At 37.9% G+C, this 26,115-nt stretch overlaps 1 protein-coding gene across 1 annotated transcript in view; it reads left to right on the top strand.

Moving 5' to 3' along the window:
• The first annotated feature begins 1,175 nt into the window (after nucleotides 1–1,175).
• The window catches only part of LOC114522739, a 34,471-nt gene continuing 9,531 nt past the window's right edge, over nucleotides 1,176–26,115 (top strand). Inside the window, exons 1-17 of the mRNA XM_028543482.1 lie at nucleotides 1,176–1,419; nucleotides 3,212–3,444; nucleotides 3,630–4,265; nucleotides 4,430–4,673; nucleotides 4,973–5,128; nucleotides 5,366–5,497; nucleotides 5,995–6,416; nucleotides 7,022–7,322; nucleotides 7,520–7,713; nucleotides 8,393–8,602; nucleotides 8,994–9,176; nucleotides 9,527–9,608; nucleotides 10,293–10,541; nucleotides 11,822–11,975; nucleotides 12,256–12,547; nucleotides 12,998–13,108; nucleotides 13,858–14,054. Of these exons, the coding sequence (XP_028399283.1) occupies nucleotides 1,407–1,419; nucleotides 3,212–3,444; nucleotides 3,630–4,265; nucleotides 4,430–4,673; nucleotides 4,973–5,128; nucleotides 5,366–5,497; nucleotides 5,995–6,416; nucleotides 7,022–7,322; nucleotides 7,520–7,713; nucleotides 8,393–8,602; nucleotides 8,994–9,176; nucleotides 9,527–9,608; nucleotides 10,293–10,541; nucleotides 11,822–11,975; nucleotides 12,256–12,547; nucleotides 12,998–13,108; nucleotides 13,858–14,054 (3,809 nt within the window). The 5' untranslated portion in view covers nucleotides 1,176–1,406. The remainder of the gene's footprint in view (nucleotides 1,420–3,211; nucleotides 3,445–3,629; nucleotides 4,266–4,429; nucleotides 4,674–4,972; nucleotides 5,129–5,365; nucleotides 5,498–5,994; nucleotides 6,417–7,021; nucleotides 7,323–7,519; nucleotides 7,714–8,392; nucleotides 8,603–8,993; nucleotides 9,177–9,526; nucleotides 9,609–10,292; nucleotides 10,542–11,821; nucleotides 11,976–12,255; nucleotides 12,548–12,997; nucleotides 13,109–13,857; nucleotides 14,055–26,115) is intronic.

Here is a 26,115-nt window from a genome sequence, read left to right as displayed (position 1 = left end):
AAGGAGTAAAGGACAGCAAATAAAACTGGCATTTAAGAAAATTTGAGGATGACCATTTGGAAAATTTAAAGTCATATTATACAGTAGATTTTCTGTTGAATTTGACGAGTCAATGTAGAAAAAAAAGTGATGACAGTTCGTGAGTCATGAATCTCCACGTAATCTCGTTAAGTTTGTATACTTCGGTTAACTTCACTTAGACCTGCCGGTATTGTTATAAATCAAGGACACAAAAACGTGTTTGAAGATGTTTGCTGTTTAAGGTTTGTTTACACTCCACCAGATTCCTTGTCATGATTTTGCCTCCACTTTCATACTATAGAGGATGAAGTCAAACAGATGACATAAATCATACTTTGAACAATTTCAAATTTTAGTGGCATCTGACATCTGTAACGGTGGACTGTTCTAAAAATTCGGTTTGAAATACGCCAATATAGTTAGTTGGACACTACTGGAGCATGGAAGAAGATAAAGAGAAATGACGGAATAGCTTAAAAATGTAGTGCATGGTAGGCCGGATAGAAATACGGATACCAAAGAATCCTGGAAAATGTGCGGACAACGTTGAAGCTGGCGCTTCTTTCGCCTTTGGTTTCAGCTTTAGCTATTCGGAGCTGTTGTTTACAAAACAAAGGGATTAGTATTGCGCTTTTTACATTCGTTATCAAGATAATGTGTTTAATGACTTTCGTATAGAACTGGATCTATATTAAACGTGAAAAAAGTTTCTTCTCTTTAAGCGGTTTTTAAGGACTTTAAGTAGGTAGAACAGCAACGCAATATGAGGACAGCTGAAAGAAACCCCCTTTGAATGAATGTTATTCTAAAGAGTTGCTGTATGTTTAAATGGGCTTTAAAATATTTAGTTTGTGTTTGGGAACACTTTTCTTCATGTGACCCAAAATTGCGGTAGCGCTGTAGCTACGTAGCTGCTTCTTAAAATGCGGACTTAGGCCTATACGTGCAAGGAGTAAAAAGGTACGATCTGCCGTTGCAAACAGTCTGTGGACGACGTTTATAGTTCCTGTATATAGATCTTTAATTATTCATTTCTTTTCAATGAATCATTGACATTGTTATCATTTTATTATTAGCAGCGGTTACTGTGTTACCGCGTCCTACATGCTAAAGTCTCTATTGTTTTATCAAACGGAGTCGCCATTCATTTTTCTTCAATATATATAGACATTACTGTTTCAGTATTGTGCTGTTCTTCCTCGCTTGTACAAACGACTCACTTTTGGAGACGTGTTATATTCTTCAATAACACACACAAGCTGAACGTCCAGAGCAGGTTGTCTCGTATTTATTATAATTCAGTATCCCCTCCGTAAAGCGAAACTAAGTATTTTGCACATCAAGGATAGCAGTGGGTGAATAAACAAGAATTTCTTCCAGGCGAAATGGCTGCGGAAGGTAAATTGCATGTGAATTTCGCGATAATGCAAGGTGGCGATTGAGAAGTGATGAATACTTCTTCGTTTCCGTGCGGAATCGTTGCACGTCGTATACACAATTTGCTCACGTGTCGCACGGCATTACTTTTCGATAAATTCGCGGTGTTTTGCCACGAATGTAAACGTTGACTGTTGATTTTCGGTTTGCTATGTGCATTTGCATGTACAGATTGATATAGGGATTGTATGAAACTCTTTTCGAGGTGACTTGTGCGAAATATTTTACGAAAGTTTACAAAAGTAAACGAAAACATGAGCGCCATAATAATCCAAGGTGTTGAATGAAACTGGTCAGGGGCCGGTTGTATCAATTCCGTTTAGTTTAAACGGTGGATACGTCAAAACTACATAGCACTCTAAAAACTCTCTTGAATGAGTCAACTTGAATATTATGCCCTGAATATGTAGTGGTGAACAGTACCTTGTGTTAAGGTCCGTACCTTGTATTAAGGTCCTTGTATTAAGTTGTGAACAGTACCTTGTATTTGTTCGCTTGTTGAATAAAACGGTAGGCTTGCTTTCTATTTTGAACTTATCCACCGTTTAAGATAAACGGTCTTGATACAACCTGCCCCTGTACAGCGTAGGCCATTCTTACTATATATAGCAGCACGCGAGTATACTCTTCAGTAAGTCTGTCAGGAGAAGAGAGGTCTGACTTCCGCCTCACTCAGTCATGCTTAAACAGGTAACGGTTGAGTTTTAGTTAACTTTAAATCACTTACACAAGTTTTCGTTTACAGCATTTGATAGTTACGAGTAGATATTTAAACTTATTTACTCGCTTCAAGTTGAGCCGACGGCACTTATTTTGCTTGGATAAACTATATATGTCATTGATTTTCCACGTATTTTTGAAATACATACGCCGGTACGGCATGAAAATTTGAACAAAACCTTGCTATATTGTATGAATTATATAGATTGTTTTGTCGCAACGTTGGCGTGACCGGACTATTACAAACAAACACCTGTTTATTTATATTATTGTACTTATATTGTACTATATTCGGGGAAATTGCTTTCCACGAATTGGAAACTAGAAAAAGTGTAACAAATGTCACAGCAAAGATTTGTTTTTGCGATTGAATTCTGTGTTTATGATTTTATAGCAACAGGCAACCGTTATTCAGTCCGTTGTTGATATTCTCAGGCCCGTTTTAAATATGGAACTTATCGTGTGGCGAGTCGAATGCAAATGAACTTAAACAAATTAAGACTATATCTATGTTTGGCATATGAAAAGTTCGACGTTTTAACCTGTCTTTAACGCACCTTGTACAATTAGGAAATACAAAACATTTTCCGGCTTTCAAATAATACATGCATGACAGTTTTAGAAACACGCGCAGGAGTTTAGGTGAACGAGAAATAATCAATGGGAAAATGATAATCAGGGCGAGTTTTTCCACGTTATTTCTATTGCTTTTATAATATAAATGAAAAAAAAGATTTGTGAAAATTCTCATTATATTAGTTCGCATCAGAATCTCGTCAATCTATTTTTTCCTACAAACATAAACGATATCGGGCTTGTAATTTCTGATCAGTTACATTATGCAAATATCAAATTCACAATGCCTCCTGATATAAAGCATAGCCATACGATGTTTAACACACCAAATTTTAAGACAATTGTGGAAATGTTTGTGAAATAAAAGAGTGAAGTTCTTTGAAATGAAAGGTTAATTATTTCTATTTTCCCGAGAGCCTAGACTGTATGTAATCCTATACCTAAATATTTTTTGCAGTCGCATTTAGAGTTGGTTTTAAAGGCAACGACCTATGGCAGGCTGCTTTGAAAGGGGATTTAAAGAAAGTTGATAAACTACTTAAAAGTGGAGCTGACATCACGTTTAAGAAGGACAACAAGCCGATGATTAATATGGTTCGAGAACTCGAGCAATCCAATGCAAGTGATCCTGCAAAGTTGTATTATTACGGACAAATAAAGTTAATTATTGAAAACAAACTAAATTCATCGGTAAGTCTAAAAGTAGTGGCTTGTGTTCCCGCATAATGATTTCGTATCTCTGAGACCAGTCTGCCAACAATGGTAACTTTCATGTCTTTCCCCCAGTCCCCTCTCTCCCGACGTGTCTCCGAGAACAGCCGAGCACATGCTTGATGTTCAGATGCCTCAGTTAAAATCTCCTCATTTTGTTACAGATTTCAACCGATGTAAATGCAGGCGATGTCGATCGCGTTCGTTCCCTGGCTGAGAGCGGTGCAGATCTGTATCAAGAAGGAAGGATCATTTCCCAGGCAATCGTGTCCGCTAAGGATAGCCCAGAAATTGTCGCAATCCTGCTTTGCAACAACTTTATGAACGAACAGTACATAGAAGCTATTCAACCCGATGGCAAAACTAATGTTGGTTATCTTTTGGCCGAAGCAAAACGTGAAAACAACGGCAATTCAGCGAAGGCTCTAAAGGATCACATTAATTTTGTCGTGGTGAGAGAGTCTGAAGCGGGTAATCTCCCTCGCATCCAGGCTCTTATGAAACTCGGTCGTGACGTCATCGATTTAAAATTCAAACGATCCGACGGACAAACGGCATTGATGATGGCGGTAATGAAGAAACACTTTGATGTTATCGGGGTGTTGCTAAGCAACGGCGCTGACGCGTATCAGGTGAACGCTGAGAAAAAGAGCGCGCGAGACATGTGTGGTCATGACGTGCGGTTGACCGCCATGTTGGATAAGGTTGGCAGGGTGAAAGAATTGCGAGAAAAAATAAGAAAGAATGGGGCGGCAACGACATCAAAAGAGATTGGAGGCTATTTAGACAAAGGTGTCCCGGTAGGTCATTTCGATATTCATGACCTCATTTCTACTAGAGGCATATGACATATACAAACTTCCAGGATCTTTTCATCCTATTAAAGTCACTTGGAATCCAGTACACTGCAACTAAATAGGAGAAATGAAGTATTTCTCACTCATATATTATTATTTCGTTTCAGGTAAACAGTGTGGATGCGGATGGTAACAGCATCCTTTCCTTGGCCGTCCAATACAAATGTTCCAATGAGGTTCTAATGAACCTTATCACCACCTACCATGCCGATCCCAATGTTCTCAACAAGCGAGGCACCGGTCCTGTGGAAATGGCTCTCGTCTACAGAGACAAAAAGACTTTGAAATGTTTATTTGAAGCGGGAGTGAACATCAAGCGTGGAAATAACATGTTGCTTCAGTTTGCAGAAGGTAATTATACTTGCGCCACAAAATCGTACGCAGACTCTCTACGTTGTTAATTTGGAACAAACTCAGTTGTTATTTTGCAATGAAAATAGGCAAATTGTTTTTCAGATTGTTATTTAAGTTGTTAAAATAGGAGTGCTTTTAGCGCACAAATGCATCCTCAGACTGGGTATGCAGACTATTGAATTCAGTTCCCCACTCGCTTTTGATAAAACAAAAAAGGCCAGAAAACCAATTCGGCTGCCCAACACTGACCTGTCACGAAAGTTGAACCCATTCACAGTTGTTTCATTTTCCAACAGCACATGGTTTTACCGGTTCCGTTAAAATCATTAAAGAGGAGTTAGGGAAATATCTATGGAAAGCCGTAGACGAGGGAGAACTGGAGGAAATCAAAACTTTGTTGGAAAATTGTGGAGCATACGTGGATGAAAGTTGTCATTTAGAAGGATATGAAGGTAAGTTCTAGAGTATAAACGGTCCTAATGCACGGAGAATAAGAAAATTTTGGAGTAGTTATACTTGTGATTGTTTTTCATGCATAGTAAAAATAGATACTCTTCCTGGATATTCTCCTGTGTTGAAACATGCAAAGGAAGAATCCATTCTCAACTCGGATTGTAGTGTTTTTAGTTCGTGTAGAAATAATAGAAGAAGAGACACGAACCCTGCTTGTGTTACCGTTTACATTCCAGGTTGGACATCATTATTTCTGGCGGCACACAAGAACAATGTCGAGGTCGCCAAATGTCTGTGCATCGCACAAGCGAACGTTGATGCAAGATGTCAAGATGGGAAAACTGCCATTTCTATAGCTGTACAGACAGGTACGTGATAGCACATTTAATATATATGATACATCATTTTTCGTTTCGTCACCTAGAGACAACAGATAGCAACTATAAAATACCTAGAGATAATGGTGTGCCCCAAAGGATACATATGTACCCTATTTGTGGAAAAAGCAGGAAATTAAAAAATATAATCATCTCTCGCTTTGGGCGTTCCACAAATCGCCTACATAATTATTTATGATTAATTCTTGACTTCCATACAGAGACAACGTGCAGATGCATGTTACATGCACAGATAGAGTGCAATATATATGTATATCTTCTTTATATATTTAAAATCACAACTTAAATTGACCTTGATAATCAGCTACCGTCAGGCATTGCGCGCGTGAATGCTAAAAGTAAAGGTTTATTGACTGACAAAACAATACTGCCAAACAAAAGAAAACCAGCTATCATTTGGGATATAGCGTCATTTTATGATCAAGTAGAAATTCCTCCTTGTATCTTATTTTTTTTCGCATTCATAGGAAAAAAGGAAGTTCTTCATTACCTGCTCTCGGAAGGCGCTTCGGTGAATGTCGCCGACATAAGTGGAAACACGCCTCTTTTATTGGCAGTGAAAGCCGGCAATCTTCCACTGGTTCAAATTCTTCTTCGTGCCGGGGCAAACCCTTACCACGAACAAGGAAGCGTGTCCGTCTCCCAGCTGGCCTTGGAATCCTCAAACAAGAACATAGTGTATACATTTGAACATCTTGACTTTTCAACCGCCATTCCTGACTGGAAAGAGACCCGTTCTAAACAACGACCCTCTTCCAAGCACAAATTTTTCAGATCTCCCATCAGCTTCGATCCCAACCCGCCTCAAAAGGTCCAAATGATCTTGCAAGGAAACGAGAAGACTAACAAAAAACTGATCGACGCGGCCAGGAATGGGAGACCAATTCAGGTACACGGCAAAATTTTCTTGAAGGCGGGAATACTGTGGGCTATAACCGGTAGGGCTCTTAGACAAGCTTATCCTAATCTGCTTTATTCTTATTGGGGGGGGGGCATTATTCTTATTGCCGGTTCCAAGAGAACTTTTCAAGGAAATGTCCTTTCTTCGAAAATCAAATAGATGAATTAAAATTAACTTAAAATTTGTTAACTTAAAAACAGTAAAATTTTTTATTAATTTTTTTTCAACCAGGCTATTCCTTATTAGTATACACCCGACTATTGTCTATTACAAATCCTACATTCTGATTGGCTACTCAACCATCGTCTATTCGTGATAGTGCACGTTTGGGAAAAATTCGCTCGCGCGACCGTATAAAATTGCATTAATTAAATTATTTTTCGGTGTAATTTTGCGGTGTATCGATTATTTTCTCGAAATTAATATATCTAGGTACAGGGTGTATACTAAAACAATTAGACAACTCGCCTTCGTTGCCTATGAGCGGATAGTCAACTCAGGCTTCGCCTTCGTTGACTATTCGCTCATAGACAACTCGGACTCGTTGTCTAATTGTTAATTATTCAATTTAATGGTTTTTAACCGATATTTAGGTCAAAGAAGCCATCGCGGAAGGCGCCGATATCCGTTGTTTTGACAACAAGATGAAGCGACCTCTTCAGTACGCGCAAGAAAAATTAACGAGACTTAACCAAGAGACGCTTAGTCCGATCGAGGAGAGACGACGAGCCCAGCTTGCCGGTCGAATTGCCTACCAAGACGTCGTGACCTTCCTGACGAACAAACTGAATGAGCTAATGTGGAATGCCGTGAAACAAGAGAGCCTGGAACGGGTGCAGACCCTGCATGAATGTGGGGCGACATTGAACTGGTGTGCACCTGAACGTCCACTGGGTAAGTAGTAATGCGATGTTCTTGTTTTTGTCTGTCTCTTTATGCTGTTGTATTTCGTCATATGTCGGGTTTCTCTGGTTTTTATGTCTTTCTGATACTGCTGTGTTGTAACTGTTAGCACTTTCCGGGTCTTCTATACGGTCGGCATATTCGTTTTATCCAGAGCGACTGTTTATTACTAACTATTTTTGTCCCAGGCTTACCTGGTCTGTTGGCATCATCGCAGGACAATCCAGAGATCATGTCTTACCTCATGCACTACTGCCCATACAATTTGCCAGCACTAAGGACCACTGACCAACAAAAACACACGGTGTTATCATTGGCGGAAAGTAGAGGATTCAAAAATTTAAGCTCGTGGATTCGAGCGAAGATGACTCATAGTTTAGATGTAAGTTGATGTCTATCATTTTTGACAAAAAAAACCGGAAAGTGGACTTGGAAAAGGGCTATTTTATCATATATTTTTATATCATACAAATCAACGTGTTTCGCGATTGCTGTTATTAGTCATAGGTAAACAGATCTTAAGCCAGCCGCACAGTGGACCTATCAGCTGAGCTCAGCGTCACTCGTTACCATTGTTTGGATTGCTGATTATTTTCCTCCTAAAATTTCATCTGAAATGTGTGGACAGATTTAAAACGCAGTAATGAAAATGGCAGGCTATAAAATACGCCCTCTGGGGACGGTTGTATCAAGCCCGTTTAGCATAAACAGAATATTATAGAGAATAGAAAACAAGTCTAACGTTTATTCAAAAAGCAAACTAAATGTTTTAAACCTTAATACATGCAACGATACTGTTTACAACTACGTAATCAGTGCATAATATTCAAGTTGACTTGTTCAAGAGAAGCGTAAGAGTGTTATTTAATTTTGACTTATCCACCGTTTGAGCTAAATGGGCTTGATACAACGGCCTCTTCGTGGTGCATACAATGTCTCTCAATGCCAAAAGAGTTCAGAGATATAAAGTTATGATCTGTAGTTAATACCACCATGACACTTACTCAATTACGTCCACGTGCTTTCCATATGTCACCAATCTGATTTTTTTTGCGTTCCAGTTAGCCCTTTCAAAGAACGACCTGCCTGCAGCAAAGCAGTTTTTATTGTTCGGTGGCGGTGCAGAAATAAGCCGAGCAGACGGTGACACGCATCTACATCAAGTAGTTGAAATGGGTGATTTAGAGTTGGTTAAGTTGTTGGTCGAAGCTGGTGCTGATTGCTCGGTCAAACACCAAGAACATTCGATGACTGATCTCGCCCGCATCAAGGTAACTTGGAAGAATTTCGTTTTGTGTATTTGGCTGTCTATCGTTTAATTTACATTCAAAATGTGGTCAAGTTTAAAATGCCCTGGCAGAACTGTCTCAGTCTATCATTGAATAGTTCTACAAAACAGCAGTAACTAGGGAGCCTTAGATTTGATTACGGCTCCCGTCACGGCTGCGTGATGCACGTCGTATGCATACGGCACCTCGTGCCTTCCTGAAAAACCTCCTAGTCAGATGGGCCAATGGGCGTCAGCACAAAATATCACGAATACCACGTCAATATCACGAATCTCGTAGTCATGGCGGGAACCGTAGTCCAACTCTAAAGTTCTCTATGAGGAATACGAGGCAGACAAATCATCTTAATAATCATTGTGTATTCCTTGTCCAGGGACGTCTTCAAATCTCGCGATTATTACAAAAATCCATGAGAAATAAGCAATTGTTCAGTGCGGCCGCTAACGGCGACCATGCCGCTGTGCAAGAACAACATTTACACGGAGCAGATATCGACTGCCATTCTTACCAGGGAATAACTCCGTTGAAAGCTGCTGTAGCCTCTGGAAATGCTAAGGTAAAACTAAGCATGATTAGATTTGTGAATTCTTGGCATGGAATTACAACAGTATTTGAAATTGAACTAATATTTTCTCACGAGTTGCTGCAATTGAAAAATTTCAAACCACAATATTCTTAAGTAATCGTGTTTTTAGTCAGAATGCATAAATTTTTGCTATTTTTTTATTTCTATGAATTTTTACATGAAGTATTAAATAATTGAGGCATTCTAATTTGGTCTAGCCTGGAAAATGTAAACAAATTTGCCCATTAGTTTAAAACGAAATTTAAAATAATTTGCAAATCAATAATTTTCAAAATCTTTTATAAAATGACGGGTAATCAAACCATTTTTTTGAAATATAGTTAATCCACTATCTCGTTTCTCGCGGTGCGTCGCTGGTGCGATCGAGAACATCATCTGTTCATCCAATCGGAAAACTAGAAAGTAAGTTATCATAAACTGCCAACAAAGCCTTCTTATTCTATCTAAATTAATGTATACGAAATATTTCTAGTTCAGAATCAGTGAAATCATGGCAGAGGCATAAGGCAATCTCGTTCCCCGAGCCCGCCATTCCTCTGGCGAGGAATCAAAGGCTCTGGGATTCTCCGGAATATATAATCGAAATCGGAAATGATTCTGATTGGTCGTTCACTCCGTTTCAATTTTGAAATACAATAAACTGTTACAAACCGGAAGCCAGGATTTCTGGCTTCCGGTTTGAATTATCCCAGATCCTTTGTTTCTTCGCCAGTTGAATCCGGGCTCGGGGGAAGGAGATTGGCGGATTATGCAATTATTTCGCTAGCGAACTATTTCGTATATATTCGCTAGCGAACTATTTCTTACAGAGAAATAGTTGCTAGCGAAATAATTGCATCTTTTTCTTAGAATTTTAACAGAATTTTTAACAGCAATTTTAAAAGAAACTATTCAAATATTTTGCTAGCCAACTATTTCTGTGTAAGTGAAAATCGACCTAATTTACAAAAAAGCCCAACGCCATGGCATACTGACGGACAATTTTAAATTCGCATTTGCATTCTCGGGTTTACCATCACTGTGTGACCAAGCGTTTTGCCAAGATATCATTTAGCAGCCACTGAGTACGTGACTTTATTTCCCCAGATCTCAACTACAACATTCCGTTGAAGGACTACATTCAACGTTCTGTCGACGAACAGTTTCTGGCCACTGTGATTGAAGGAGACACGACCAAACTGGAGGATCTGCTACAGCTTGGGGCCAGCATTGACTACTGCAATCCGAACTCGAAGGAGACAGCGATATCTCTGTGTATCAATTATCATAGCGTTGACCTGCTGAAATTCTTGGAAAATCTAGGAAGTGTTCTGACAAGCCCTGCCGATGCTAAAGGTAGAATAATTTCGCATAATTTCTTTGAATTTCTCCACAAAGGTGTAGTGATATACAGGGGCGCCGGAATATCGATAATAACGGGGGCAGATATTCATATATTCGTGTTCGCAGATCGTAAAAACAATCGATTTCAAAAGGAGTTAATAATGCAGAACACGAATATATGAATATCTGCCCCCGTTATTATCGATATTCCGGCGCCCCTGGTGATATATGGCCAGCTCTACGAATATGTTCCTGACAGGTATCACGTAGTTACGTACTTGGTTAAAAAGGCATTTCTCGCAATACTTTATATTATACCTAATAGCTCGCATTGTACATCTTATTTTATAATTGTTACCCGCTGACTATACACGCCCGCGCAAAGGAGTAGGACCGAATTTAGACAAATTGAGAGCGATGTATTGCCTTTATCAAAGCATGCACGAAAAAAAGCTTTCTTATAATGACGTCAAACGCGGAAAGTCTGATGTTACACGAAATTTGATTGGCTCTACAAAACTATCGAGCCAATGAGATTTCGCCTAGCATCAAACTTTCCACGTTTGACGTAATTATGAAAAAGATCTATCACACATGTGTTATTTACCGGCTGCGAGGTCCGAATAGAGGTATCAAAATGACCGGAGGCCGCAGGCCGAGGGACGTTTTTGGGACCGAGGCGAAATATTTTTCTATCCGGGCCGAGCAAAACGGTAAATCACGTATTTATTTTTTTTACAAAAAGCGGCCTTCAGTCTCATTATTTGGGGGATTCTCAATCTCGTTCCCCGAGCCCGCGCTTCCTCGCTGGCGAGAACACAAAGGCTCTGGGATAATCAAAATAAGAAATGATTATCGGTAGCCAGGATCTTTAGAAAAACAAAACAAATACGCTTTGGTTCGAGCATAAAATATAGGATTCCCGGACCGTGGTTATAGATCGTAAAATTTCGCCCGCTGTTGCAGCGAATCAGATTGCAAGAAAGGCTAGGATTCCACTCGCTGCTGATTTGAAAAAAAAATTACGTTACGTTAAATTACGAAATGTAATTTTAGTCAGTCACGTCATGAGTCTGAGTCGTGCTATTCCTTGAATTCCACTACTACTACTACCTGTAGTTGACTCATTGCGCCAACGATTGGTTAATCTGATGTAGCGTTGTTGCATTTCATTGGCTGATGTTTTCTTGAACACAGTTCTGGGAATCTGGACAATCAGTATCGCTGCTAAATTATCTCCCGAGGTTTTGGAAATTTTTTTGTTGTTAACGCTCACCTTGTTTATATCGCAGGTAATTATGCCTTAGGCATAGCGGCCAGCAGAGGCAACACCGCCGTCGTGGAGTATTTGGTAAACGAGATAAATATCAACACAACTATTCGGAATGAAGAAGGGAAAACCCCGCTGGATATTGCTCAAGAGACGGATCATCAAGAGGTTGTCAGGTATGGAGAGATCGATTTTTCACGGTAATAGTTACTCAGGCCAAGCGCTTATGCCTGAAATTGATCTGAACCAAACGTTAAACATTTGCGGCTTCATGATTTATGCCCTTTATATTTCAGGTAGGGAAACCTTTGATTTACACTTTTTTAACAGGATATTAAAGCAGCCTTCCACGAAACTTTGATCACCCACCACTCATAACGCGTTAGGGAGTCGGATGAGGGGAGGGGAGGGCTGGGGGAAGCTTGCGTTCCTACTAATGACCTTGTCTTAATCTAGGTTATTGGGTGGTGAAGTTAAAGAAGACAAAGGCAAGAAAGCATATCAACCTCCAAAATATAAGTTGGAGGAACTGTTGAGTGCCGTCAAGAACTGCAATATGACCATCATTAAGGAATTCATCGATGAGATTTACTCCAGACGAGACGAAAAGGTTAAGCATTGCGTGGAAATGTTGAATTTTAGTGTACGACATAAGCAAAAGGAAGTTGAGAAGAAGCTGAGAAGACATTACCAAGATCTGATCGAGGACACTTCTGAGCATAAACTAACTGGGTCAGCGGAATCTCAAGTAAGTTGTATATCACTGATACTCTGATCTAACGATGTGTTTTGTTGTGAAAATTTGTGGGATAAATGATATATAAACTAACTTGAAATACATGCATGCGGCAACCCCTCACCATTTCAAACGATGAAAATAATTTTATCACCTAAGCTTATATAATTATATTGACGTAACTCAAATGTGTAAATAGCTTCAATTTGGACACTTTTGGATTCCGTTCTAAATCTCCGAGCGGAATTACTACCCTCGCACGGTGAGCGCCAGCTGAGGGATTGGGCAAAAGACTTGTTTACACTCTTCTGGCTAAGCCAATCGAAATACATAAAATTTTGATACCTCATTTAAAATGGTGAATAATGTTTTTTTCTCCTGGTTCAGTGAATTATGCAAGAGTTACTATTTTGCTTTTAAGAACAAATTTCTAATATTAGGTGATGCAAATTTCTACTTCAGGTCATTTTGACTGGTTTTCTACGAAGCCTGAGCGCTCAAATCACTGGTTATGCTTTGGATCCCAACGATCCTCGAAGTTACGATTGTTTCTTCAAGAACATGGATGTGAAGGTAAGACAAAGGAAAATGACGATATTTTCTTTATTATCTATCTGGTATAGATCATTGCAACTATACCGTTCTGCGCAACGGGCAGAATTTATCAGGAATGCATGATATTAAGAGGAGATATTTTTCTATGTTGCGTAATATATGCTCAAAGCCTCAGTTATATCTTCACAAAACAGCACAAAAATTTTCAGCATTAAAAATGTTTTGCAAGCATGAAAAATATCCACAAGGAATGTTTACTATATAATCTCAAAATATTGTGAAAATGAAAAGATTTCTCGGGATACGCCGAGAAGAAAATGACAGTTGAATCGAAGCTTCTGTTGTATTCATTTCAGTTATAATGGCGTTGACATTATAACATTGTTGATAGCCGGGTTATATTTTGCAAAAACTCCTTTGTTTGGTGTTTTGCATTCACCAAATACAGTTCAAAACTTAGTTCACAACGTAATCTAAAGAATAAAGGTAAAATAAATTAATTTTGAGTGGTACGCCGAAAAGATTTTAGGTTTTGAGCGTTTTCCCGCCAAAATACGCGACATAATAAAAAATTTCCTCGTAAAAATATTAAAAGCGGTGTAGGAAGATAGCTATCCTCGGGGGAAACGAGCCTTATCGCTGAACACGTTTGTGTGGGGGCCTTTGTAATGGTCTTTGTTTTTTGTGCCAATTTCCATCCTGTCATTGCCGCGTTCTCCTCATCGCAAAATACCCTTTAACAAAGCGAAGAATTTTACCAATTTAAGGCAGAGGAAGCGCGAAAGAGGATTTTGGTTGACGATCTAAACCAGCTGAAGGCGCAGTTCCAAGAGGATCTTACACGAGTTCAGGAGGAGTTGACTGGTTTGAAACAACAACGCGAAAGCATGCAGGCCAGAGATAAAGAGTATGTCGAAAGAATCGTGCAATTGAAACTTCAAGTCTCCGAAGAAAAATCCGCAAGGTAACGTACGCGGATCGAGTGTCAAAAAAAACACGAAAAGAGAATAAAGGAATATATAGTATGGGCTAATAATTCACTCTCATTTCGGAGAAATGAAAAAGCAGTTATCTATAACTTTCTATAATGATGCTTTTTCTATCTCAAAAGCGAGAAATCTCGAATAGTTTTGAAATACGAATTTACGAATGAACTCCAACTTCCCATTCTCCGACAATTTGAGGAATTTGGTTTTTCATATTAGCAATCTTTAACACACGATTCATTGTTTCTTTTTATCCATTACTACAACAAGGTGATCTGAAAAAGGCGGGAAGGGACTGCAACTAGTAATCAATTTCTCGGTTGAAGCAACTCAATATCTCTTGACATATCTCGGTTCAAATTTACCCCAAAGCTGTTGTTATTATGACTAAACATATTCACAAAATTTCTACTGGTTGCTGCAATCAGTAAAGAATAACGATTGATATAATCGATTGCAAAATGGAATCTTATTTCGACATTTATAAAACTGATTATTAAATCGATATAGCTATCGATTGTCGAAGTTGTACGAAATTGTTTTAGGATCAAAATGCCACTATACTTTGCAATGTGAGCTTAATCAAGATTATTAAAGTAAAAAATCTCTTGCGTCCTTTTAGTGAACGCGATCGTATTCGGCAGGAAATGATAACACTAAAGGAAGATGTGAAAACTCTTAACGAAGAGCAGAAAATTTTGCAGGCCCAACAGAAACGGCAGAACAGGCATTATGAAGTTTCCAAAAGATTTGAAGCCACCCATATCAACCTTCTGATTTTTTACCGAACGATATTTCTTGGTGTGGAAGAAATATTCATTGGTTCAAAGGTTAGTCATGATAACGCTCGTTGAAAAATACACAGCCCCTAGCATGAAATAATGACAGTTTCATGACAAACAAAGGGGAATTTCGTTCTAGACCAATCTGCAAATTTGTCTACATTTTCAGTAACCCAATTAGAATGCATAAATTTTGATTTGCTTTTCCTATCCTTTGCCTTGTTGTTACCAGATAGTTTAGTCATTAGTAGTTGTAATGTGTTCTGTCTTTTTAGGCTATATCAAGAGGGATGGCAAGGGCAAGTGAGGGTAGTTTGGGAGAATATGCAGATATGATCGAAACAGGCTCTAGTATCCTGGCTATATTTGGTTTTTTTCCATTGGTTGGTGGTATAGTAGGAAACATCGCTCAGGTTAGTGCCTTGGTACCTTGGCTAGGGTGCTCTGTCTACCGTTACTTTGGCAGGGACACATATAGAGACGGCACCGCGGAAATCGAGTTTGCATTCATATAGACTTAACCGCAATTCTTTATACCTAAACTTTGGTGAACAGAATGATTTAAAAATGCTCAACAAAATAAGACTTGCACACAAGATTTGAAGCTTGCATACAGTAAAAACAAGTCGTCTGAATCAATAACCTTTCGTATGTTAATATCAATTGGCGATTTCGCGGCTGCCAGATGCTTTAATTCAGCTTTCAAAATATTCAGGAATACGTAGTCGGGAAAAAAATTTTCTTTGCAACTTTTTAGCAGTATTTTAACTGGAAAATACCCCCTAGAAAATTTGTCCATATATCGAGATGACAACTAATTAAATGCGAGTCGTAATAGCGTACGTTTAAGGCCCAAGTTACATGACACGTGATACTAAGCGTACCGGATTACTTTCGATACCATGATATAGGTGTTTCATGCAGTTACACGAGGATGTGGTAATCCGGTGCGCTCCACGGAATGAAAATCACTCCGCTTTGAGTTGAGATGAAAAATGACCCTTTTCTGTCTCCGTGTAATCGCTCCATTCTGGTATATAATATTTTGGGGGGAAGACTCAATGGATATCAAACGCTTGCAAAGTTTTCGATTCCAAGAGAAGTTCTACTTAACTGTCTGTCCACAAGGATATTTTTTTGTGTTTGCTTGCCCTTCGTTGTCCGCCATTTTGTTTCTATTTTGAGTCAATCCGTTATCGAGTAATCAAGACAAATCCGATACCATATGTATATCGAATCAACATAGATAATCCGCGGTACGAAGACTGATCCAGTATCATGCAACTGGGACCTAAAGTAAATAAAATCCTAATGCAAATCATTTATAGCTCGCTGTTTTACTCTTTCAAGGGCACTATGGTAAATCCTTTAAACCAGTTTATTATAATTTTAGTTCGCTGTCAATGCTGTTGTCAAAAAAATGAGGTCGCGTGGCGAAGAAAAACAAAAACAAATTGGGCAATACATCTCGTGTCTTGCGACAATCGGTGAACAAGTAGACATTTGTACGGATGTCGCTTACAGATTGACGCTTTGGTACAGTGATCAAATAAAGTGCCTAGCCAAACCAAGTAAGTTTTATTTTCAAGTCTTATAATGCATGATAGGATTTTTCAATTTTTTAACGACTATTCGTCGAATGGGACACGATTAGTGAATAAAAGGCCAGAATTTTCAATAGTCACCTTTACACCTAAAATTGATAATATCAATTTTTGTATGTTAAGGCTTTTAATAGGCAGGTCTTTCCCGATTGCGCTAAGCACTTTTTGAGCACTTTTTTCATTTTGGAGCACTATTTTGCATGTTAATCAAAATTTAGCACTCTCTCGGAATTTCGGCAGCATTCTCATTAGCACCATTTCGCATTTCTAGAGAGTTTCGAGGAACAAAAAGTAAGCGATTATAAAATTTAATTCCTGCCTCGATTAATTAACTAAACCTAGATTGGGGCTGTTTTCAAAAAGACTCACACTTAAACTCATGCATGGAGTAGATCTTAATAACCTTAAAACTATTGCATGAAGGTATTTTCCATTGAAGGTATTTTTCGAAAGTAAACGAGTGTAGGTGTGCATGAGTGAGCTTCAGTTTAGAATTCCGGCGTAAGAGTACATGTTCAAATTTTATATATTTTGCACGTGTTAAAGCATTACCAAGTAACAACTAACATACTAAAAACCTGTCAAATAATATTATGCAAATTGTTGTAAGTTTATTATTTCAGTAAAAATTGACACTTCCATGAAAATCTGAGATGTAAACGCTCAAAATTTTAGCACTTTTTGAGCACTATTTTGATATTTCGGCCACAGTCAGGAAATCGTAAAAACATTAGCTCCGAAATCAGAAGATCCTACTCAGTGATGCAATGAATTACTTTTTCTGAAGGAGATGCAAAGAAAACTTCGGAAAATATCTATGTTCCGGCTCGAAGAATGGCTCAACTTGCAGTCGGCATCATCTACGCTTCTTTAGAAGACAAACGCATTGAATCAGGTACAAATTTTTGCCGTTTTAACTATTTTCACCACTAGCTTTTTCTAATTTCATACTTTGTGATTGGTCTTGATGATTTACTGCATATGATTCTACGGCTACACCAGAATATGTTTGCTGAATGAATATTCTAGTCTTTCAATCAGTTTAATGGAGTCGCTACCTCGAAAAACAAGTTTGAAGAAGAGGTACCAGACAAACGTCAGATGTAGAAGCTTCATAAAACCATTAAATATTGCGCATGTGTTGCAAGGATAAAAAAACTAGTGTCGGATTACTCCCGTAAGATATATTAATTTTTTTCCCACTTTGATTAAAATTTTAAGACATCTTAAAATACTAATTTGTTTGTGTTTTATCTCTTTCTTTTGGGCGTTATTAGGAAAAGCTTCAGAATTTTCTACATTATCCGAGCAGTTAGCGTGGTGTGTTGTCGCTTTGAAACCCAAAGATAGCATGCTTAACAAACTCTGTGACCTTTATCAGAAAGGGAAAACTGCATCTATAGAGAAGACGGGCGGCAAAGTTGATCACACGTCTAGTAAACAAAATTTTGTTGAGGTAGGTTAAATGACTTAATGCAGCCAAAACCATACGACAAAGTATAGGAGCCAGCCTCCCTACACTGAAAGACATATCAAGGTCTCAAAAAATCCTATAATACATGAATAATACATTTAAGATCAGGCAAAAAGATTTGCGAGCAACTGCTATCTATCGTGTGATAACTTGTTTATCATATACTTCTGTCTTTAATCAAGCCAGGTTTCAAATTTAGCTACATCCAGAGGAAATATCACTGTAAATAACAGCCAGACTGCCAGAGTTTTAGACAAATGGTGAATGTGTTGGTCTGATTTATGTATTGGTCTATGTCAATATGTTCTACTACAACACATTATCACAATGGTTCCAGAAACAGCAGTTCTAGTGATAGCGATTAATAATAATTGTTAGATTATTTGGTTAATTTTGAATAATAATGGAGTATATTTAACACAATTGTCTTTTGTTCTCGCTAAGCAAACAATATCTATCAACAATGGCCGACTCTAAACGTTACAACAACGTGTCCGATGATCTCTATATATTACTGTGATGTTCTCTATAATTAGTGCTAATAATATAAACTTGAATACTAATCCAATGAGTATAACTGTTAACGAGTGTAACTGTTAACAATAATAAGGGTACCTAAAACTTTCATCTAGGTGGAGATCGATGAAAGTCTTCAGAAACATGGAAAAAAGACATGGAAACTGCGAGATATATTTCTCAAGTCTGGTATTATTGACCGTGATGGGAATTTATACGAGGGAGTGTATACTGATACCGCGGTGTATAAATATTGCTACGGAACTAAGAATGCTGCCGCAGAACGGTGCCTGGAAAACAAAGATAATAAAAAAAAGGCTCAACCAAAAGGTAAAAACAGAAAATATATATATGACCACAATGAAACATGGAATTCTCATTGATTAAATCCAGCACGGGGAATTAAATTGCCTCACGTGTGGGGTTTTTATATCAGTGTCACAGTGAAAATGGCATATCTTTTTGTTTTTTGCCCATGCCTTCTGTATAATTTGGAATAATTTCTGTTTAAATATCTTGAGGAACGTACCTAAATAACAGTAGGAACGGGTGCATATTTATATGATCGTTCTTCCCCATGGGTTTCTTTTATTTTAGGCAACATGAAATAATTCAACCTTGTTCCCAGGCATCTCCCTTTTTGTCATTGGGGGAAATGGCCTGGGAACAAGGTTGGCAATAACTGACAGTATACATTTGGAACGTACAGTATTTACCCAGAAAATTCAACACAACAAAGAACAAAGTAATTGTTCGCCTTTCAAAGAACACTTTTTTGCTTTTTTAAACATTTTACAACGACGTGTTGTAAACAAGGAGGAATTTCGTTTTTTAGCCTAACTCCACGGGTGCTTTTTCTCGGCGAAATGCGAAATATTTCGCCTTTTTCTTTTAAACTTCGACCACTCAGTGAGCAAATTAATTCTGCATCATTGCTCGCCATTCAAAAGAACCTGGCGAAATATTTCGCATTTCGCTTGAAAATTTAGCCCGTGGAATTACGGTTTTAAACTAATCGATATATTTGTTTACACTTTTCAGGCAAAGCCAATCAGAACGCTTAAATTTTTAAAGTTCATGTAAAATGGCATATATTGCACTTTTTATCAAAATTTATGCATTCTGATTGGGTTACTGAAAATGTAAACAAACTTGCTGATTGGTCTAAAACGAAATTTCCCCTTGTTCGTGTTGTACTAAAATGTGCTGCCATTGCGAAATGACTGCATTCTGAGAGGTAATTGGCGCGAAGAAGTGATTGCGTAATATCATTTTTTGAAATTAACAGATGTGCTAACGTTCTGCTGTATGTTTGAACTAAAACAAGTGGAACCTATTGCAACGCTTACTTTTGTACGGTGCGATCAAGATAAATTCAATTTTTTAGGAGAAATGTTTGCTAACGAAGACATTATAACTGTTTCCTCGGTCGGAGGAGCATCTGGTGGCTCGGGAAGTGGGGGCCAGTTTTACCTCGCCCCGGGGAAGATTGATGAACGCGTGCGCAGCATTCTGGAGCAAGAGAATCTAAACCATGCTGACATGAAGGAGTGTTGGGAAAATGACGTCCGTGAAGCTAAAGAGGAAGTGGAGCGGAAGACTGATAGTGTAAGCGATTGATTTTTAGACCAGCGGTAAAATCCACAAAAAAACATGCACATATACACACTCTCATACATCTTGTGAATGACAGAAGCTAAATATCTTATAAATATGTACTTCCATTGAACCTTAAACATCGAAATCTTACAGTTCAGCTTTTTGATAAATAGTTTTGTTTTCCCTTTTGATTTATCCGCTGTTTAAGCTGTCGTATTACTTATCAGTTATCGGCTCTCGTATATCAGATCTTCAACAGCTTGAACTCCCTTCAATAAATATAAGATAACGAGTTGAAATTAATAAGTTCACGGCAACCAGGTATATAGGCCATCGGAATTATCGCTACTCTTGTTTAATTCATGAAAATAATCACGACACAAAGATTACATTCATGACAAACGTTTCGACACAGGTGAAGACAATAGAGCGGAGTGTTTAAACGTTGGGTCGTGACTGTAGTCTTTGTGTGGTTATTACTTTCATTAATTAACCAGACTTGCGATAATTGTGATGAAATACAAAATAATTTATCCACTAAAATTAGTTAATGTATAACCTTTATATAATATCCCGGAAGTATCTGAGACATGCAATACATTCGCTCGTTTTTTCAGCTCGAAGACAGACAGACTCTGCTCGAAGACGAGCTACGAGACAAGGCTTTAAAGATTGAAGAGGATTACGAAAAGAAAAGGAGGCTTTACGAGGAAACCTTTGCTAAATACCAAGGCCAGCTGCTTGGAAAATACAACGAATTAAAATCAAATATGGAGAATCACTTTGCATCTGTTTTCATGAAGATGCAAGCGGACACGAAAAAAGAATTCGAGTCGATGGAAAAAAAGTTTAGTAAGAAAGAAAAGAAACTCGATGAGGCCTTTAAGAAATGTAAGTTTTCAACCTGTCCGAATGAACTGAACTGTTTTTACTGATGAAGATACATACGGCTCTAAACTAATCGGCAACTTTGTTCACACTTTTCAGGCAAAGCCTAACAAAATGCCTGTATACGCTATATTTTTAATACTTCCGGTAAAATGGTTAATAATGTACCTTTTTACCTGATTCGTTTAAAATTTATGCGTTCTGATTGAGCTACTAAAAATGTAAGCAACGATGCATTAAAGAATATTCCAGTTACTGCTTATATTACAGCGCTTAAAAACTTGTCTCGTTTAATCCATTTCTTACACGAGTCCCGAACGGCCAAGTACATAAGTAACATGACTTCAACCCAATTGAACAATTAAATGAATATATCACTCGCTACGCTATTATTGGATTGCCAGCAGCGACAAAAATCGCATTCGATTGGAAGCTATGGAGTATGGTTATGTTTTACTAAAAAGCTATCTCAGTCAAAAAGCGACTTTGAACAAAAAGTCTAGGGTGCATATCAATTATTTTCTGATAGTGAATGCGGGCTATTAGATTTACTTCAAAACACATGATTTTTTTGAAGCGTTCCCAGTTTTGTTATAGGCAATGCGAAGTCATAATCCTTTGTTCAACCAACAAACTATCTACGCGTAAGAAGTGCATCATATCATACTTATAATTATATACATATACCAGTATTCTACTAAAGACCCGTTGGAGCTATGTGGCTAGTCAAGGTGAAAACTGCAAATAATGAAAGATAAACAAGGTTAAGTCTTTGATGTGATGCGCTTTTTACCTCCGGGTAACTCGTTCCATGTAAACAGGCCCTAAAACCGATCAAACTCTGTGTAGACAAAAGGTATATCGTGTTTCAAGTTAGCGCGCTTCCAGCTGCGCGGCTGTATTATTTGACTCAAAATTCGTGTTTTTTTCCTGCTCGTGCGTTGTGCGTGAAAAATACATCTTAGTTACCAGCGGGATTTAAAAATTTCACCTTCGGCACGTCTGATAATGCAATTTTCATACAGATTCATCTTGTTCTTTACCTGGACTTTGGGGTTTTTAAGTATGCCGCTATTATAGAATTTCACCGCTGAGTGACCTACTCAGGGCGGAAGTGAGGAGGAAACTGGAGCTAGCGCTGTTGCAATACATTGTGACGTCTAGTTACTTCCATTTTTGGAATGTACATGATTTGGCGCAAATTTTGATACCTAATTCATACATATTCAAAGCGAATTAAGAGTGGACCAATGGCTCTATATCTTCGGTATTTCGGGGTTTTTTTCTCGAGTTTGGTTTTGTATACCTCATATATTCATTCCGTCGAAGGGATAGAGCATGAATACGAACAAAATACGCTTTTCTACAGACTACATTTCCTTCTTTTAATTACGAAATAAGCAAGTAAGGATTAAAATTATAAATTTTTGATGATTGTCCATATTAAAAGCTTAAAATATCTTTGTTCGGAGTTGATAATCACTCTGTGTCTATATTTCAGCTTACTCGTATATACTTTATCAAAAGAGAGGCAGCAAAAGAATGGAGAAACCTAGGGCTATGAAACTTCTTTTAGTTGACTTGTTTGCGGACAAAAACTCATTATTATTTATGTATTCATCAGCAAAACGCTGAGCTGGCTGGCTTCAAAATTCGCTTCATGAATTTGCTTCGAACACGACGCCATCTTTGCGGTATTGCTCTCAAAAGAGACTAGACTCTGACTAGGGCAAATGTCCCAATTTGTACTACAAGAGTTTGATATGACTTCGTTAATCTTTAGCACAAGAAAAGCTAGACGCGCGTTTCGCTGAGACGGAACGCCGTTTGGATGAGGGGGCGAAGAAAACAGCCGCGGAACTGCACGAAGAATCCAAAACGTTTTCCGAAACCCTTCGTAAGGAGACCATTTCAAACTTTCAGTTCGCGAAGGAACAGCTGGATCAGTTCGCGGGCGACAAAATCAAGGAGATTATCAAAATTGAGAAGGCAGCGGAGGCGAAGTTTGAAGCGCAGGCCTTGGCTTACAAGAAGGATTCGGACGCAAAAAGACTGATATGGCACGAAAGGAGTTGATCAACATCATGGAGAATCGTACGACGAGACATCACAAGGAAATGAAAGAGGAATGTGCCAGTAATTTGTTAAAAATGAAAGAAATGGCTGCCAAGCTTGAACGAAGGATACAAGCATTGGAACATCCGGTGAGTTTTTTTGGTAAAATGTCAAATGCTGGCGCTGCGTACTGATTAGAATACTAGGAATAATTAATATAGACACCAGCTTCAAACACCCAAAGCTCATAGATTATAAATCGTTTTTTTTTATCGCTCAGTCTTTAACTTCAACTCCGTGTTTTCCAGATAATTCACTTCCGGTTTCCGGGAGTGCATGTAGATTCTGGTAATATAATAATATTACTGTATAAGCACGAATCCCAAAGGCAAAGTGTAAGACAAAGTGAACGTATCGTGCGGTTTATTTACATTTTTGAAAAATTGAACTTCTATACTTTGTAAAGTACGATGTGCTTCTGAATTTCGCGATCGAACAACATTTAGGTTCGCAATGCATCTAAATGAGTATGAACTGTATTTTTTATGTTCAGAAGCTTTATATTGAAGACTGGCACGTAACAAGAACAGGAGTCTTGTTTCAAATTAATTTTATTTCGATTACTCATTAATTGAAATTAGGAATTTATTATCTTTAAATGAGTTTTATATTATTTTAAGTTGCATTAATTGATTATAAATAACTATTAATTAACTATAACTATAACTATAATTAACTATCGTTATTTTGAACTAATTGTTGAATTATTTAATTTTTATTTAAATATTGAAAATTTTTATCAATTGATTATGAAATAATTATTGATTATCATGAACTAAGAATCGATTTGAGGTTTATTGATTATTGGAATTTTGCAGTGCATACTTATGCATTCTTAACGTTTGTAGTTATCGCTGATTTTGTTGTTTGGTAATGGCAATATTATTTTTTTTTAATTTGAATAACGATTTTTTTCATTCTCTAGGATAAACGCTGAAGTGCGCCTTATCTTTATGGCTCTTCAACTTTTAATTATTTCAGCACTAAAATTCATACCATATCATTAGCACTTTATACCATGACATTTCATAGGTGGTCGCAGCCTTCTTCGTATTTTGATATTTATTCATTTTCTTTTTCATTTTTTTTGTGCGGCTAGGCAGTGCCCTGTCTTTTATGAATTATTTATTGCACAATTTGCATTTTAAAAAACGTTATTGCACAAAATCGTAGTTCAAAGTCATAAACTGACATAGACTATAATAACTGTCATTTATTTGGTAATTAAATAGATATTGTTCCTCTTTAATACTTGCTTTCAATTATTGCTAACAATTTATTGTTTTAATTCGGGTAGAATTAATTGCTATAAAATTAGGGCATAGGAGACTTCTATCATCAAGCACTGTTGTCCATAAAATATAGAATGTATAGAATATAGAAGCCTCGTTTTCATTTAATCCTTACCTGACGAGAAATGGTGGATGTGAATTAGGCTAAAAGTTTATCTCGCCTTTCGCGTGAGGTATAAAATTATGCAAACCGTACATTTACCGTATGCCCCCTGTAAGTCTATATTGTCCAACACTAATTACGTGACTAGACCTAAAGTACTATAACTAACGCCTACAAGACACCATAGCTATCAGCTGAGGTAAAGGTTACCCGTGCTTGCTAGCTCTGTAGCTCAGTCGATAATTCACCATGTGCGGTTAGATTTTACTGAGTTTTATGCCGACACGAAAGTGATGTTCGTGAGTCATAACCCATGAGAAGTGTTTTAGGTTAACTAATATCTGCAGCATCATGAGACACAAACACGTGCTTAATGGTCTGAGATTCCGTTCAAAATCTACCGGATTCGCTCGTCACGACATCTTCATTTGCCATTTAGCAAATTCTCATTAGTTTGATAGACTTGGCATTTTTATTTGGATCTCTGACATTAAAACCTTCATTGCGTCCCAATACAATATAAGGAATTTTAGCCTCTGCGATAACAATCTTGTATCGTTTAAACGTTGCCTAAAATTTACATTTTAAAAGCTAAAAAGAAGGACGCAGTTACTAGCTTTGGCTTCAGATTTGGCTTCCACCACCCATACTATGGAGAATAACGTTAATCTATTAGCTGCTAGCAGATTAGCTGCTGGCCTCAAGAAAGACCTCATTCTAAGCATTGCCATCTGCATTTTCATGGCTTAACCGCAAACAAAAGCCCCATTTACACTACACTCGATTTATTGGCACGGCACGGCTAAAATGGGTACCCGTGCCCAATTTTACTAATGCTCAGGGTACCAAAACAATGGCCGGGCACGGATGAAGTGGGCACGGGTACCCATTTTAGTCGTGCCGTGCCAATAAATCGAGTGTAGTGTAAATGGGGCTAAAATGTAACGTCCATGATACAAATACTTATACGGATACAAAAACTTATACGGTTACAAAAAAATCTCGGCAAGTGCTGATAGGGTTGAAACCTACGTTTCTTTCACTTTTGATTTGAGCTTCAGCTATTTGGGGCTCTTGTTTACCATTTAAGCAAATGGGATTAAATGTATTTCACTTTTATTTCCGTTTTGACGAAACGTGTTTAATGTTGTTAATTGTTAATTTTTCGTGGAACCAATCCATTAAACTTTAAACGTTTTGTCCTCCGTTTAGCGGTTATTGTATTTGTTTTATCAAATTGGTTTGCAATCCCTTTCATTCTCAATAATCAACATTGAACATTCCTGTTTCATTATTATTTCGTCGTTCTGTATTCATGCATACGGTTATTTAAATTTTCTCGTGTGTACAAACGACTCTATTTGTAGACTCGTAATTGGAGACGACTGAAGCTGAACGTTGGAAATCACGGCGGGTTGTCTTGCATTTATATAAGGCGAAGAGGTCGCCGTATTAAAGCGAAACTGAGCATTCTTGAACATCAAGGAAAGAGGAGAGTGAATATACCAAGAATTTCTTCCTGGCGAATTGGCTGCGGAAGGTAAATTGCATGTAATCTTCGTGATAATCGGTGGCTATTGACAAGTCATGAATACTTCCTGATTCTCATGCGGATTTGTTGCTCGGTTTGGCCTATACTAAATTTGCTCACGTGCCGAATCAGGGT

Source organism: Dendronephthya gigantea, unplaced genomic scaffold (assembly GCF_004324835.1).
Source record: "Dendronephthya gigantea isolate DGI-Jeju-01 unplaced genomic scaffold, DenGig_1.0 000023F, whole genome shotgun sequence".
NCBI lineage: Eukaryota > Metazoa > Cnidaria > Anthozoa > Malacalcyonacea > Nephtheidae > Dendronephthya > Dendronephthya gigantea.
Note: the sequence above shows the minus strand (reverse complement) of the source record. Positions and strands in the feature narration are given on the sequence as shown.